The following is a 16,560-nucleotide window of genomic DNA, read 5'->3' as shown; positions in this document are numbered from 1 at the left end:
ATGAGGAATAACACAAGAGGTTTAAAAAGCCATGGTTTCAGCAGAGCTCTTCACACTGACAATCCTCCATGCTCTTAACGTGTGAGCTTGCACAGCTCTCTGAATCTGATCCTGGGAAACACATCAGGAGGGCTGGAGTGGAACTCCGCAGCAGCACAACCAGTGCACACAGGCAGTGCAGCCTACAGACTGAATAATCATCTGGATCTCCTCCGAGCTGACCCCTTTGACTTCATTAAAGCTAATTAGAGTTGACTTTCCCCCCCCTTACCTGTTCAACAGTCTGTACAGAAGTAATTTATTCCTGTAAATTACTTCCTGGGAAGTTCCCCATCTGCCTCCCAGTACTCTAAGACATGCTGTTGATGCACTGACTTCCCTCCCACCCCTTCAGCTTTCCTAGAACTCCCAGAATACTGTGTGTACACGTCATTTGCTGGGGGTGGGGAGCTGTCTGTCATTCTTAAAAAAGGACATTTCCCTTTTAGCTGAAGGGACCCAGACTTTGGCTCCCGATTTACCAGCACACCTGTGAAAACTGTTGCTGGACAAGGTGCCGTTCCAGCCCCGCAGTACAGCCCTGATGAAGCTGTAACTAAAGAGCTTTACAACCCCTTTATAGGAGTCTCACCAAAGGCTTTTTCCAGCCTTGAGCCTGTAAATTCAAAATAGTTATGTTTGCTGGAAAAGATCCCTATCCTTCCTGATAACTCTGCACACAGGGGGATCCCTGCACTCCACTGCCACTTACATTAAGCTCGGTCGGTGCCATTGCGTAGTCCTGTTGTTGTGGTTGACATAGTAAGTCCGCCCCAGGTTGTCCACCTTTTCTTCCCACCCAGGGGGCAGCGGAGGAGGTGGTAACTCCTCCTGACGTTGCGATGCAGAGTCACTGGAATCGACCACGTCCCATCCATGCTTAGCAATGAAGAAGAAGAAATAAAGTGTTAAGGTTCCACAGAGCAGCTATTGTGCTGTTCCTCACATTAGCATGTAAGGGGCAGGTCCTGGAGATTTCCCAGAGAGAACCCCAAAACTGCTTAAATGTGAACCACAGAGAAACACACAGACCTTGGGGTCACAGCACGCACCCCGTTTCAGTGACAACCCCCCGCCCACTGGCCTGTTACAAGAGGGGTCCCAACCGCCACTGGGTGGTTGTTGTTCCAGTGGTGGCAAGGTGCAGAGCCCCAGCCAAGCAGACAAAGAGAACACTGCTCAACTCTGAGACGTGTGGCTCGGGACGAGAGCCCTCATTCCCCAGTTAGGGGTGACCAGGCAAACCTGGGCTGACATTCCCCCTGCCAGCCCCACCGCAGCTTGTTCTGGGAATGGGTGATGGCTGACAGACAGCTGAGAAGGGTCTAAACCTGCCGTGCCTGCACGAGCCACGAGCTGTTCTCTGCAAAGTCAGCGCTGCCAAGGAAATGCAAACACCCCAACGCCTGTTCTGACGTGGGCTCTGGAGGAGAGGGACCCAGCACAGACCATCATGTCTGCAAGGGGACTTTGGGAATTCTTCTCCTTGGCATGACCTCGGCTTCTGCTCGCTCACAGACTGAGCCACACAGACTCCAGAACTCACTGTGGAAGTGGCAATGCATTCAAATACTTGAATGGTTGAGGGAACAGCAGCTTACAGTTTGAAAAATAAAGCTGGAGCAAGAGCAGACAGTGAGCTGCTACTTACACTTACAGGCGTTTCTCCTTCAAGGTACAACTTCTACGATTATGCTTGAATCTCTAGTAACTCAAGGGCTTCCAAAAGCATTAAGCCTTACCTCAGATTCATCCCTTTGATCACTGTTTTCTTCTTCCTGAGCACCATTTTTAGGCATATAAGCCATCTTCAGTCTCAAGAAACCCTTTACACGAGATTTGTGGCTAGAAGACAAGGAGGTACGTTTCATTCAACAACCTTTAAATGGCTGCAAATAACAAAACTTGAAGTAAGAAATGTTTGAAAACACAAAGGTCCTCCCCCTCACCTTCTTGGTCTGAGAAGGAAATCCTTAAATGTGTATGGCCTTTCCATGGCTGGGTCTTCAGTCTATAAGCATTTAAGAAAACGGCAAATTAAAGGGCTTCCCACAAGTACAGAGACACAGAGCCAATGCTCACACCACAGGCACGGCAGGAACACTAGAGAAGATGTCAAACCCCAGTGTGACCCTCAGGTGTCAGAGCACGGCCACAGAAGCTGCCTGCTCCTCGTCCCTGCGAAGGCCAGGGGTGCTGAGCCAAGCCTCACTGTACACAACACCCTGGGCTCGGAATCGGAGGAGGAGGCCAACTAAAGAAACCCCTTCCCCCTTTTCCCAACGGCAGTGGCAGGAAAGCCTTTGGCAGTAGATGAACCTTAGGAAGCGATGAGGTAAAACTCCTCAGGACGCTGTCAGGTTTTATTTCATAGCACCTGGGACTTTCAAAAATAATTAAGACTCTAAAATACTTTATGATGAACATAAGTAGAACTACCAGGCTGACATATTCCATCTTCTGATCTCCCTTAACTCCAAGTTTCATAAAGCCTTAGATGGTGAAAACTTGCTCTTATAGGAGTACTTCAGCTTTCTTATCAAACCAGTCTCATCCTCCACCTCTGCAGAACACAGGTACAGGTACAAACCCAGGAGTTTAAAACCGACAAGGTAGGAGGATCTGAAATCTCTACAGGTATTTGTGGACTGTTTGGGGTACTTTATTCTAACTGATCGTGTACCTGGGGCTGGCAGAACCGGAGGCATGGGCTGCGTTACCCTGAGGATGTGCAACTCTGGTAAGACTTGGGATCTGGTGCCTCAGAGCAGCACCAAGCTTCCTCCAAGGGAGCACAGTCAGCAGGTGCCTCCCAGATGGTCATGCCCACTGAAAGAGCTGGTCGTGTGTCTGTCCACCCTGTCCCAGCCCATAGACAGGAGTGCCCAGAGCCTCCAGAACACTGATCTCTGAAAGCTTTGCATTTCCAAGTGGATACGTAGGGATGCAAAATCAGTCCTCACTCATTACTTGAGGCACTAACCAGACACCACACAGCCCTTTGGCCTGCAAGGCATTTCCTCTGAGAGGCAGGCAGGCAGAGCACACGTGACGGCAGGACTGCTCTCCAGCACCCAGCTGTGACTACACAAAGTAAGAACCCACATATTTTAACCAGTGTTTGTAGCTGGCAACTAGAGAGTATTAAACAGGGACCTAGGCTAACTAAGGACCAGCACAGCCAGAAAGAGGAAACAAACACTTGTTAATAGGTGCACCACGGTGCCTCTCGCTGAGGGCAGAAGGATGAACGAGGCCAGTATGGACGAGAACAGCGTGTTTCCCCCAGCACTGAGCCAGCGCACACACCTCTCTAAGCAGCAAACAACCATCTGCCAGAGCATGAGGCCACAGCAGTAAGTGTCCCAGGGACACACGGTGACATTACAGCTACAGAAAGGACTGCTCAGGGATATGCATTGTGAGCTTTCCCACAGGAAGGTTTTTTTGAGGAAAGTGGCTTCTGGAGCCAAAGGAACTTTCTGTGAACCTGGAGAGCGAGGATGGTTTTGTACAGGCACCACAGCCACGCTCCAGGGAGCCCAGGAGGAATCAGCAGCTCTGCTCTGCAATATTCCATGCAGGCACCACAGCCACGCTCCAGGGAGCCCAGGAGGAATCAGCAGCTCTGCTCTGCAATATTTCATCTTTTGGGCATAACAGACTTTATTCTTGGTGGCAGTTAAGCAGCTGACCCAGGAAATGTTACAGTCTTGGATCTTCTCTGTAAAGCCAGAAGACTTTCAAGTGATTGGCATTCCACTCAAACATAAGCTAGAGAGAGATGAATGCTCACTTGTGTTCTCCCCACGGAGCACGGAAGGAGAAAGGAAAGCTGCCAGTTCCTCACAGCAGGGAGTGACAGATCCCAGACCTCGCTGAGACTGCCATTATGGGAAGCAAAACTTCCTCAGAAGGGACTTTACAATTCTACCTGAGCCCGCAGGCGTGTTCTCCATCACTGGCACTTCACAGCCGTGGTCTGCAGGACACACGTGGCCTGACTCTGGAGGACCCCTGCTCCCTTGTGCCCAGGCTCTTCAGCCAACACATATGGGTACACGTTAGTGGAAGCATGCACACAGGTACAGGTAAAATACTACCCCACAATACAGCTCATATGGCATGAGCTCCTTCAGATGAAAAAGGACAGATGCATTTTTCACCAGAATACATTTCTGATAGTCTGTTCCACCAGATTTTTCACCTGTGATAGTTTACAAGCCAACAACAATCTCTGATCTGACTCAAGATCAGCCACAACAGACATATCTAAACAAGCATCACTGTGAAGGTCATTACCAAGCCATTCTCCTCCTACAGGAACATCCATCAGTAGCAAGAAATCAAACTCAGGCACAAATAGCAACAGCCATGCCAAACCCGACCCTGTATCTGGCTGCAGACAGAACTTCCACCATCCCAGGGTCACCATTCCTTTCAAAACCCTCCAAGCTCATGGCAGTAAGATGAACAAAACATTTTAAAAATATTAACTCTGTCCAGACAACATCAGTCATCCAAAACATGACAGTATACCGGAGAACACGCATGCCAAGCATAACACCACCACAGCATACATACATGTGTACGTATGTACAATTTACTAGAGCTCTCTGTGAGGTAGAAAGTGTACTCTCTACTGTTTAAAAAGATGATGAAAACCATCTGCAGTGTTTCATGTTTTGTGCCCTGTGCCCTTCTAACCTCAGTTCTTCTGTCAGGGATCGAAGTCAGCTTTGAAGTACAGGGTAAAATACAGCATGAACACAAAAAGCCAAAACAAATGGGTTTCTGGCAGAAACGTTGTCTGCAAAGGTCACTTGGGATTTTCCTCTCCTACATGGAAAAAAGACACAGACCATACAGCAATCCTGAAAACCCAAAGCAAATCTACCCATGCAGGGAAGAACTGGTGTTCACTTCTCCCAACACCTCTGAGACTGACAGTTTTGCAGCATGGGACGGTAGTACCAGAGACCCATCAGCATGTAACGTCAGCTCTCTACCCAAGGCAGAGACTTCACCTGCTGTGAGCACAAACTGAGGTTAGCCTCAACCTTTCTACACTTTGAATTTCACATGGACTCTGTTCCACCACTTGACTGACTTTGGTGACAGGCAGAGTGACACAGTGCTGTGGCAGCTCTAAGCTGATGGGCTCCAGTCATCCCATAGCGTGTCTCTTGCATGTAACAGAGGTGCCAGACACAAGGTTATCACATCTCAGTAACTAAGGCTTTACCTGACCTGTCTGTATAAAACAGAGGGAGGTGCCTGCACAATGCTGGTTGGTGTTTCAGAAACACCTGTAAATGTGTGACACTGACAGCAGGCATCAGCCCAAGTGCTCAAACTAACTTTCAAAAAAAGCCACAAGAAACCCCTCCAGATGTCAACTTTTAAAATCTGATTCATATCTCTTTGCATACAATTTATGAAACTGTTTTAAATGATATAGACAGAAAATCAAACAGAAAAACAGGAGCCAAAAATGCCTATTTTTCCATGTTTTAACAAAGTGCTGGAGGAAATTGGAGTTTTCTAAGGGAGATACACCAGGTTCAGCTGTAGGGGACACCCACGAAAAGGAAGAAGCCAGAAGATTAACGGGACTATAACCACCCAGGACAAGGTGAGAAACAACTGGTCTGCTAGCCACAGGTCCTTCTTGACCTGACTCTGACAGACAAGGCTTTAAGAAAGAATCAGGATGAGAAGTGAATATCCTGGATGTTGGGAAATTTAATGGATCCTGGAGAACAACCATCTTTCTTGTCCCTACAAAGGGAACACTTTATCTGAATTCCTGTGCATGGGGGGGCTCTGCTGTCCATAACGTTTTCCTTTCAGCCTCTAACTCTGTGCTGGGAACACTTTACTGTAAGGAAGTTTAATTGGAAACAGCTTATGGATATAAACTCCCCACGGCATCACGGCTTGTCACACCTGGGGACAGGAGAGCACAGCTTACCGGCAGGTGACTGAGCGGCACATCCACTTGACCCAGGAAGTCGTCTCTAGTCTGTCAAACAGAAAAAAGGCAGAGGAAGAAGTCACTTTCTAAGGGCAAAGAACTGACAAACATCAATCCAGTCAGTGAAACAAAACCAAAGATGGTTGAGCACCACTATTCTAGCAATTTCTGCCTCTTTATTGTTGCACAGTGTCTGTAGCTGCAATTTACCTACTGCAGCAGCACATTCCCTGTGCCAGCCTCGAATTGCTTCTTAGTCCCCAGTATGTTATGCACAGACCACGTTCTGCCCCACGTAATTCAAAGCACACAGCAGCAACCTCCTTCCATGAACTAGTCCCCATGGGCATTATATCCCAGAGCAAAGTTACTGTTTACCACGTGGTCAAAACATTCACGTTTGGTGATTTTTGGCAGGAGAACCTCATATGCAGACCTGACAAGGGAAGGAAGGGGAGCCCGGCAGTGAAGACACAGCTGCACAAATTGCCAGCGTTTTTCCCCCAAATGATGCTGTGGCTTCTGACTTTACCAAACAGAAACCACAGCACCAGAACGGCCTCGTTTGTAGGAACACTGTTCCGTTCATTCGGAGCGCTTGCTGTGTGCCACTGCACGTCCTTACAACCAGCCTTCTGAGTAACCCTCCATCTCCTACTTGGAGACTTGGCTGTTCAGGTTAAGCACATGGATGTGGTCACACCAACACTCAGGCCACACAGCATCCAATTCCCTCACACGCAGTTATGGCCACACAGAGGATAAACACCATGCTTCTGTACGTCCTTTGCTCTGTCTGGCTGCCACCTACCCTCACACAAAGAGCAGAGCTGCGCTGGTACCTCTTACTGTGAACCTCAATCTCGGGGGTGAGTTTTCTTTAAACCCTGGCTGTTAGTACCCCATTCCATTTCGACACATCCCTGTGCAAACCAAAAGAGCAGGCCACCTCCCCATCTGAATCCCACACGCACGGGTCAGTTGATCTCCCCTGATGGCAAGTAATAGAGAGCAACCCAGGAATAAAAGGCAGTAAAACACACAGCCCTTAGAGGCAGGCACTGCATGAGGAGATCCCTTTGTCTTACCCAAAATGCCCCATGTCTGTGTAGCTCACTGGGACTGTGAAGTGCCTCACAATGTGGCCATGCCCACGTTGGCAATGCAGCAGGTCACACACCTCCCAAGGGAGCAGGAGGGCTGGCAGCAGCGTGCTGGCCAGGGGCAACTGTGCAGACACCGGGTCAGCCCTCCCGTGTCTCCTCTATCAGTTCACTTATCTGACAGATCTTCACCTCACCCAACTGGACACACACAGCACCCTTTGGACAGGATCTAGGGAGAGAACTGCAGAGCTGCATAAGCTCTGCCTGACGGCCGGCATGCAGACGTGCTTAAAGATGGCGCCGGTGTGCCCCTAATCCTGTCACTGCTTACTGCTTCTTCCACTGCCCACCCGAGACCGAGGAAACCTGCATCTTACAGTAACTTCGACTGAAACGTGGCCAAGCCTGAAACGCAGATCCTGTTTCACACATCGAAGCCCACGGGGCGAGCCCTGAGGTGGCGAACAGAGCTGTACAGAGACCTGCCAGCGACAGGCCCACGAGCAGCACACGGCCTGAACCAGGCCCCGGCCACTCCCGCTCCCCTCTCGCTGACCAGAGAGCCAGACCAGACACCCCTGCCGAGGGGAGGCCGAGCCGCGAGCTCTGCCTGTCTCCCAGGCTGTGGCATGGCCCGGGAGAAGGGCAGAGCCAAGCAGGCCGGGGCAGGCTGCGCTGTGGGGAGCTGCCGTGTCTGAGGGGAGGACACAGGCTGCGGCACCGAGCCCACGGCACTAGGACATCACGGGGCCAGGGGCCTGCATGGGGGCAAACAGAAACCTCCATGAGAAACCACCACCGGCTGATGGCACCCGGGTTTGGTTAACACAACACCTAAAATTTACGCCTCTGAACGCGGCGGTTCCGTTTTGGCGGCGACTCCATCCCTCACTTCCCTGTAGCCATGACATTATACATCAGGTAACAGTAAGTTAATAAAAGGTCACAATGAAGCAGAACACACAGATTCGTGGAGCTTATTAAGAGCATCAACAATGAAGGGAATACTTTTCTGAAGACTTTTAAAACCCCACTTAATTGAATGCAAATATTTCATGTTTCCAATGCTATGGACACATGCACAAATAAAAGATAACTCCCCCATATATTTACAACCCTATAGCTGTCAATCATTTTAGTATCTTCCCTAAAGATGACGACTTCTTTTTGATCTGGACTGGAATTCAACAGACAAAGGAATGAAAATTTGGCAACAGATGAAGTATAAAGTAATTAAACAGCATCTATGTGATTGGGTATGCTTGGTATTTGTTAATAAGAGATGGATTTTAGAAATAAAGCATATTGCATGTTTCAAAAATCAACTGCCTGTCAGGGAAAACAATTTCTCCAGATACTGTTTATGACACCAGATATCAGCCCCAGTGATTCCCAAATAATCTCCTGCTTATTTATAACCACGCTATGCACAGAATTCCAGGAAGTGCATACTGCTGCTCCAAAGCCAAGTTTACATATTTCTCATAGCAGAGCATTAAGTTTAATATTAAAATTCGTATTTTTTACAATAACATCCTAAGAATTCTTCTTCTGTGATCCCCAAAGCATGGGCACATACTGCCCATGGAACACAAAGAAAGAGCTGCACCAAGGAACTTGCATTTTTCCCAAATTTAAGTAGAAACAGCTAATAGATGTTTTTCAATACAGAATTTTGACTATTACTCTTCTTCCTAGCAACTACTGGAAAAACTTTGTAGTACACACTGCTTTTAGAGAATTCACATCTTTCTGCCTTAAAACCGGCAGCCACTAAGTACCTTCTACCTCCCGCTCTGGTACAGTTATTCAAATTCCAATGACTCAGAGGACAATACCCACCTGTTTCAAGACCTGATCAAGCAGCATTTTGTTGAAGAGAAATGCAATTCATGAACATGGAAAATGTTCAGGTCGGTTAGAAACAGATCTGTTACCAGACACCGATGTTGTTTAACGATGTATGTGGGGAAGAGGGTCCTTCCTCTGCACCTGAGATGGGGAGGAAACCCCACCGTGGGCTGGTACAGATGGTGGGGACCTTTGTGCAATACTTGACTGTACACATACGTTTGTAAGAAAAAATACATTCCTATTTAGCATTTTAGGATGCTCTTGCTCTGAGAAGAGAGACTTGCCTTGCAGGCCGGCCTCCACGTTTCTACCACGTCAGCATTCTCAGCCGGGGATGTCCTCCCTCTGGAAAAGGCACTCCTCAGCCACAGGAACTTTCTTCCCACTCCATCACAGTGTCCAGTACCTTATTCTTCCGTTTTCATCATCAAAATGGCTGTTTCCAGAGCCTCTTTCCCCCTACCACCTGAGGGGCCACCCGATCCGCCGGCTCGCCTGTGCACTCACTCTGCTGCTTCCCGCTTCTTTCGTGCAGGCCTGACATGGCGGAAGCAGCCAACGTGGAAAGGGAGGTCACTGGGCAGAGCCTGCAGCTGCCAACAAAACCTTCCCGGCCAAGTTCGCTGTGTCAGGGTGATAAGAACATCTCCACCAGCAGCAGGAGTGCTCAGGAATAGCCACCCTGGACACCTGCCTTCCCGCCCAGCATCCCCAGTGGCCCGGGCCCTGCTGGGCTCCACACGAGGGCCGGGCAGCAAGCAGCACGACCCGGTCCACACCGGCCCTGCCTCTGCCACATGAACCCCGAAGTAAGGCCTAGCACTGCTCGGGACAGACCATGGAGGGGCCCTGAAAGCACCAGCATGTGCTGATTGCCTTCTGGAGGGGTCACCCCCTGCTTAAACCTCCTCACTCCCATGGGATTTATTCTGGGCTGTCTCTGATGCAGCTTCTGTGTGAGCCAGGTACGACAAGGAAGCAGGTGCAGGGAGGGGTAGAGGCAGATGCTTTACGACAGTCTTGCTGCAGATCCCAAGGTGAAGCAGAGAAAAGCTGTCCCAAACCTTCCCATTTAGCCTTTAGGTCTCCAGAGCAAGTTTAAAAAGCTATGCTCTGTCACAGATGACCACGTGTCAGAGGGATTGTGTGTGCTGGTTTAATATGGTTACTTGTGACGAGGAGAAAGTCAGTGAAGAGACGAACCGATCTGCTTGGTAAAGAAGAAACTTCCAGAGAGTTTTGGTCCTACTTTGCATGCCACATCACAGACCGAGCAGCATTCCTTGCCAGGCATTTCAGTTCAGAATTAAAGGAGGCCAAAAGCCTGCTTTAGAAGAGTTGTATTTCAAAGCATCAAAGAGCCCATGGCTATGTGAGCTAGCAAACGAGCGCTATTTCTTACATCTGGTATTTATTCAGTTTACAAAGGATGTAAAAAATCTCATTAGGTGCCGTCCTATTTTCCTGCTAGCGCTCTCAAAAGGCATGGCAATCACTTCTATCTTCTTGCAGAGACAGAAATACACCCTGTCTGTTTAGGAAACCCAAATCTGTCCCACCAGCTAGTGCACTCACGCACTGATCCAGAAAAGCAGCATGAACCCTTTCATTTCCTTCCCTGTGCTCAGACACAAGGCACACCAGGTACTCTGCACACGGTATGACTGTCACCCTTACATCAAGACAGGCACTGCAATGAAACCTGGTCATCACTACCGAATCCCAGGGGCAGGCAAAGTCTCAGGTACCCAGTAAATTCCCTGGGTAATGGGCCCAAGGAACCCACCCAGCACAATACGTTTAAGGTGATGTCCGATGTCAGGAAAATGAAGGGTTAGGTCTTGCTGTGACTCAAATGAGTTCACTCCACGCCAAAATAGAATCTCATGGTAAATGTTGTAGCTCAATCCATGGGTTAAACTGATCACCTCCAAAAACAACACAAAGATGCAGAAAGCCCATCAGCTGCTGAAACGGTCAGGGCAGATTTCAAGACGTGCAGTACGAGCACCACACAACACCCGTCCTCAAAGGTCCCACAAGCCCCGAGCAGAATCAAGCACCCATTCTAGCCCAAAGCTCACAAAACCCAAATGGAACCCCAAGGGATATGCTGCCCCATTGCAGCGAGGACTGACACTGTGTGGTGAGAGCCAACAGGACGAAGCCACCCAACCCTTCTGCATACCTCAGCGAGCAGAGACTGTAGCAGAAGCTTAAAACACCCAACAATTAAAGAACGATTCACGCCTTCCTTGATGCCTTCTATTCCCTCCCATCCCACCTGCCAAAAACCATCAGGAAACTTCAAGGTCAACAAATTGCTTCCTCTTTGGCACAGCACAGACAGACAGGCTCTGCGTGAAGAACTGCTGCACCGGGGCTTTGCACTCGCATGCCTGGAATTACTTGTCACATCCTAAGGGAAGTCAGCACGGCTGCTGGGAGCAGCAGGAGTGGCAAGGTTCAGCCACCCCATTTTCCTTTTAATTTAGGAAGTACTACAGAAGAGGATGTGTGTGCAGTCGAGGAGGGCAAGGACAAGCAGCACAGGTACTAACTGCTGGCAGGAAAAACAACACTTGTTTAAACCAGGTTCAGAACAGAGTAGGTGTTTGTATAACTATACTGCAGTGGCATCTGCCTGTGCCTTACCTATGGTATCACTCAAGGTTGAGGCTAGAAGACGGCTGCCATTAAATATCTTCATTACTGTGAGGTGTAATTAGTAGTCAGGCCCTGAGCCACCCACTTGACCCAGCCTGAGCAGGGGCCTGGCTAGACAATCTCCAGAGGTCCCTTCCAGCCTCACACAGCCAACAGCTCCCTGACTACACAGTAAGAAGAGCCCCACTTCTCCCATTACTTCAGTTTGGATGGGATGGTGTGGTTGTGCCTGGTGTACGATGTCAAAAGACGGCCCAGCAGGCGAGTGCAGCTCTCCCAGGAGCTGTGCCCACGCAGAGCCTGCCACCTCCAGACACTCGCCCTGCTTCAAACGGAGCTGCTGAGCTCACACGTCTCAGGCAACCTCCAGTAGAGAATTTCCCTGTTAGTGGGGTTTTTAAATAGACTTTCCTGCTGAGTTTTCACACGTACCTTTCTGGTTTATGTTCTTATTTTCATCTTGCGCCTCTAACGGTTAAGGGAGCACCAGATGGTAAGTTAACACATTATCATTCCACAGAGATGTCTGAGAGGAACTTGAAAAGCAAGAAAAGCCCAGTCAACAGGAAAATACTATTTAAAAACTTCCTATGTGTACACAAACATTCCCAGTACACACAGTTCTCCTCCCAAGGAAAGACTTTGATGCTGTGGGTTAGGAATAGGTGACACTGGTGAAATCCTGTGTTGTACCATCTGACTCTACAATGCACTTTGGAACTGGAGCAGTGAATTAAGCTGGCTTTAAAAACACAACACCTGATCTAGTGACTGTGTTGGTAATCTCACCATGTATAGGAGGATGGTGGCACAGCACAGAGGCGGGAGCCACACCAGGAGGAGCAGGACAGACGCACACAGGGAACAATCCCAAACACGTTCCCACCACACACTCCTGTTGTGGGGACACGGGCTGCTGGTTGCTGCGGCCTGGGACCAGCAACCCCTGCAAACCACCAGAGCCACGTCTCATCACCACTCGTAGGCGGAACTGAGATGGGGAAGGTGCAAAGAGAAGAAACCCAAGACACCACAGAACTGGCAGTGCAGCACACTGACAGCCCCTGTGATGTGGAAAGGAGTCCCAACCAGCTGTGGTTATCCACAGCCCAGAGGTTCTCAGACCTGTTGGTTCACTGGCCAAATCCAGACCTGGTAATAACACTGCACCCACCTACCATTCTCTTGGGATTCTCAGTTGATCATGAGAGTCCCAGGCTCCTGATCTAAAGCTGTTGTCTCCTGTTTCTGTGCATTCAAACAGACACCATGTTCCAGCCTAGACACCGCTTGATTTCGGAGCTGGGTAGCACAGTCCCTACAGTAATTTTGATATCTATTCCACATCAATTAAAGTGATGGTATCTCCAAACTTTTCAGATCACTGAAGCATCACTGGTTAGTACCTAATGTGACAAGAATGGCTGTGTGAGGGACGCTCATGGGAGCCTCACTTGGTGGCTCCGGGTCACACCAGAGGTACCTGTGCAGGTCTGATCTGAAGGATGCTCAGGTGGTGAGAAAGGCTGTGCTGGGATCCTCCTCTCCAGCAGTGCTCCAGCACAAACATCTGGGATGGAGAGGTACATGCATGGGAGAGACTGCAGATATCTGCTTGCACCACCTCTGCACTGTGCTTGTCAAACCTGACTGGGCTGTCCTGGAGTCATGGTGCTGTGAGACCTCCAAGCTGCAAACAGAGCTAGATAATAAAACCCACAAGATGTTTGGTATTGTAAAGTCAAGTCCTGCGGGTGCCTCAGGGTCAAATCTTTACCTCATCATCCTTTCATGCAGAAAGCTCCTGGCCTGGGGGGGAGAGAAAGTCCCTGCGGCAGAGCAGTGCCCTGCCACCACCAGACAGGGCTTGGCAGCAGTTACCCGCCCCGGGAGTTTAAGCTGGCAGCTTTCCTTGCAAGGAATGATCAGTATGTCGGTGTAAATCATCCCCTCAAGGTGCAGAGTAAGTACTCGGGGCTTTGGGGACACACGACCCAGCTTTAAGCTGATGATTTCTGAAAGCCAGAAGCTCAGGGCACAGCCCGAACTGGGAGAAACTGGCAAAACAAACCAACTGGGCAAAGAAAAACACGTGACTGACTGTGAAGAGCTGAATGCCACCACTGAGCAAGTTCAGCACCCAAACCCTTAGAGTAAAACGTGTAAAATTAAGCAAGAATTCAGCAAATTTCTTGATGTATGCCTTGGGCACTGCACTTGTGCCAGGGCAGCATTCCAAGAGTCTTAAAGGCTGTCTCACACAGCTCACGGTTTCGCAACAGAAAGACAAAAGAAGATTTGTGTTCATCTCTGTATTCTTTTTTTTTTCTTTTCTGTTTTGAAACTAGCAGCAAAACATGATTTTAGTAATTGAAACAAAGCACATTCTGCTTTAGACTGTTATCTTAAACAATTAATTAGCCATCACAGATGTCTTTCTACACCCAAGGCACATCAACTCCCTGATCTCATTCGTATGAATAAAGCTACAGTGATCATTTCATTATATTCATTTATTATTTGATGGAAAGAATACCAGAACTGAAGTCTTAGCTGGCAAGTTACACAATTTTTTCTCTCTCCTTCCTAACTGAACTGCAACAAAACCCTTTTCCTTTATATACACCTAAAGGAATTCAGTCTGTTGCCAGTACCACCTTCTCCTTTCTTAGGCAAAAAGCTTTCAGCAGCGCTCCCTATGTCCCAAGCCAGGCACAGTTCCAGCTCTCCATCCAACAGTAATGGCAATCTATTGCACTTCTGCCCTTAACCTGTGCCACCTGGCCACCAAGAGTTGTACTAGTCTGTTCTTAATCAAAAATGCCCCGACCAAAGAAGGTTGAGACAGTGATGTCCAAAACCCCAGTGAAATTCACGGTGGTTACTGTGGTAGAGCAATATGGGAGACAACAAGAAGTCGCTCTCCCCAGATTTTGCAAAGGTTTACCTGAAAAATCTCCTTTACCGAGACGTGAATTTGGAGATTACTCCTGTGGCTGTTCCTGGAAGCAGAGTTATTCCAGCCTGTTCCCACACAGCCACCGAGCTTTGTACAGCTGCACTGTCTGCAGGCTCGCTCAGGACAAATGGTCTCTGGGGAGAGAACGCTGTGTACCGTGCAGACAGAGGCACTGCACGGATCCAACCAGGAGTAGAACTGAAAGAACAGGTAGTAAGTCAAGAACAAATTCAACGTGTGCAGGCAGTTCCTTGTCCATAAGAACACCAGCTCCCACAGCGGGAGAGGATGCGCCCTCAGCGAGTCTGGGGATGGTGCGGAACTGGGAGGAGCGGCAGACAGGCAGGCTGGGTGGCCATGCGGCCATCCAGAGGAGCCTGCATGGGCTGGAGAAACAGGCAGAGGAACCTCACCAAGTCTGAGAAGGGAAGTGCCAGGCCCCAACCTGGGGATCATCAGACCTGGGGCTCACGACACATGAACTGAGTGATCCTCCCCACTTGAGTGCAAAGAACTGATTCACTGGGGCAAAAAAAGCCCCTGAAGAGCAATCATATTTCAGTCATCCATCACACACACCAGCACACTGATGTAATACTCCCTTACTACTGAACAGTATCCCTTAATTCCTTCTACTCAATCCGTACGGTGCCGTACCAATTTCAAAGCAACAGTAAAACAGGAACACATGACTCACGGCAAAATGGAAGCCCCACCTCTCCATGCAGCAGACACCCTGGTTTCTGTTGTTTCATACCCCCTTAGCCATGCTGTTCACTTGGGCACCAGCCACTACAAACCATTCCAAAAGCCCAGCAACCCCCACAGTGCTTCCAAATTCACTGTGACTTGAGCACATAACACAACGTACTCAAATAACCAGAGGCAGTTTTCGAAAGCCACTAAATGTTCATCTGACCCTTGGTGAACTCCTCATAAAATACTTGACTCTACGGGCAGACAACCAACCACTAACATTTACCCAAGCTACAATTCCCCCTGAGAGCAGGCTGGCTCTGCCCAGCTCCCAGAATTATGGCACCTTCACCTCAAAGCTCAACTCTCTCACAGCCTCCAGACACGGAAGGGGCACCGGTGTTAGCAGCAGTCCAGGAAACTGAAGCCAGCCTCAGTAACAACGCAGCACCAGGCTTTTGTTTAAAAATTCTATGCAAGAGCCCCAGCAGTACTTTGAAACTTGTGTTCCTCCTAAGAGATGGTCCTATAAACCTCCAGGGATGAACGGGAGCAGAGGCACACTAAGCACCTTCTCCAAGCATTCAGCTGTATCACATTAGGGCCCATCAACATGTTTATCTCGGGCCGTGACGCGGCCCTTCAGGCATGTGGCTGACGGAAGAAGCGGAGACGGAGGTTAAACACAAGAGAACAGTGACAATGAAGAGAACAAGCCCTGAAAATACGAGGAGACAAAGAAACGTGACAGCAGGAAGGGAATGGGAGAAAGCATGCTGACATTTGCTCAGGCAAACCTTTCCAGAGGCACCAGGCACGTTCCCTCAGCTCTCTGATCTGAGTGGCACTTGGTTCAACAGGCATCAGACCTGGCAGTGTCTGATGTCAAGGGTTTGCTGTCATGGTTTTTCTTCATGTTAAGGGGGAAAACCAAAATCCATGGCAAGACTTGTTTACGTGACAGAGGAATGCACTGTGCCTGTCGTTAGGGCACGGAGGGGGAGGAAGGGAAAGTGACTTTATGCTGTTAGGCCACTGCGGTGCTGATTAGCCTGTGTCAGCCTGAGTAACACCAGGAAAGCACAGACAGGTTTGCACATCTTCTTCCAAACAGCTTTTCCTTCCCAATGGCAGCTATGCAAATAGAAACAACCTTTTGTTGAGGGTACAGATTGTCCCCTTGGACCAACACCCACCCTCAGCTCATCCCCTTCGTGCCGCAGCGCTCGTTACTGAAGCCCTCCCCCAGAGCAGTATGTTCA

The 16,560-nt window shown here is 49.1% G+C and overlaps 1 protein-coding gene across 5 annotated transcripts in view; it reads right to left on the bottom strand.

Annotated features, from left to right (window-relative positions):
- Positions 1–16,560, bottom strand: part of NEDD4L (NEDD4 like E3 ubiquitin protein ligase) — a gene marked incomplete at its 5' end in the record, with an annotated part of 102,734 nt that overhangs the window by 32,734 nt on the left and 53,440 nt on the right. For all 5 annotated transcript variants that reach the window (XM_084278159.1, XM_084278160.1, XM_084278158.1 and 2 more), the window contains 4 exons: positions 752–918; positions 1,782–1,884; positions 1,989–2,050; positions 6,014–6,064. In XM_084278159.1, coding sequence (XP_084134285.1) covers positions 752–918; positions 1,782–1,884; positions 1,989–2,050; positions 6,014–6,064 — 383 coding nt within the window. The remainder of the gene's footprint in view (positions 1–751; positions 919–1,781; positions 1,885–1,988; positions 2,051–6,013; positions 6,065–16,560) is intronic.

This window comes from Gallinula chloropus (genome assembly GCF_964237585.1).
Source record: "Gallinula chloropus genome assembly, chromosome: Z".
NCBI classification, from domain to species: Eukaryota; Metazoa; Chordata; class Aves; order Gruiformes; family Rallidae; genus Gallinula; species Gallinula chloropus.
This window is presented reverse-complemented; position numbering and strand designations above follow the sequence as displayed.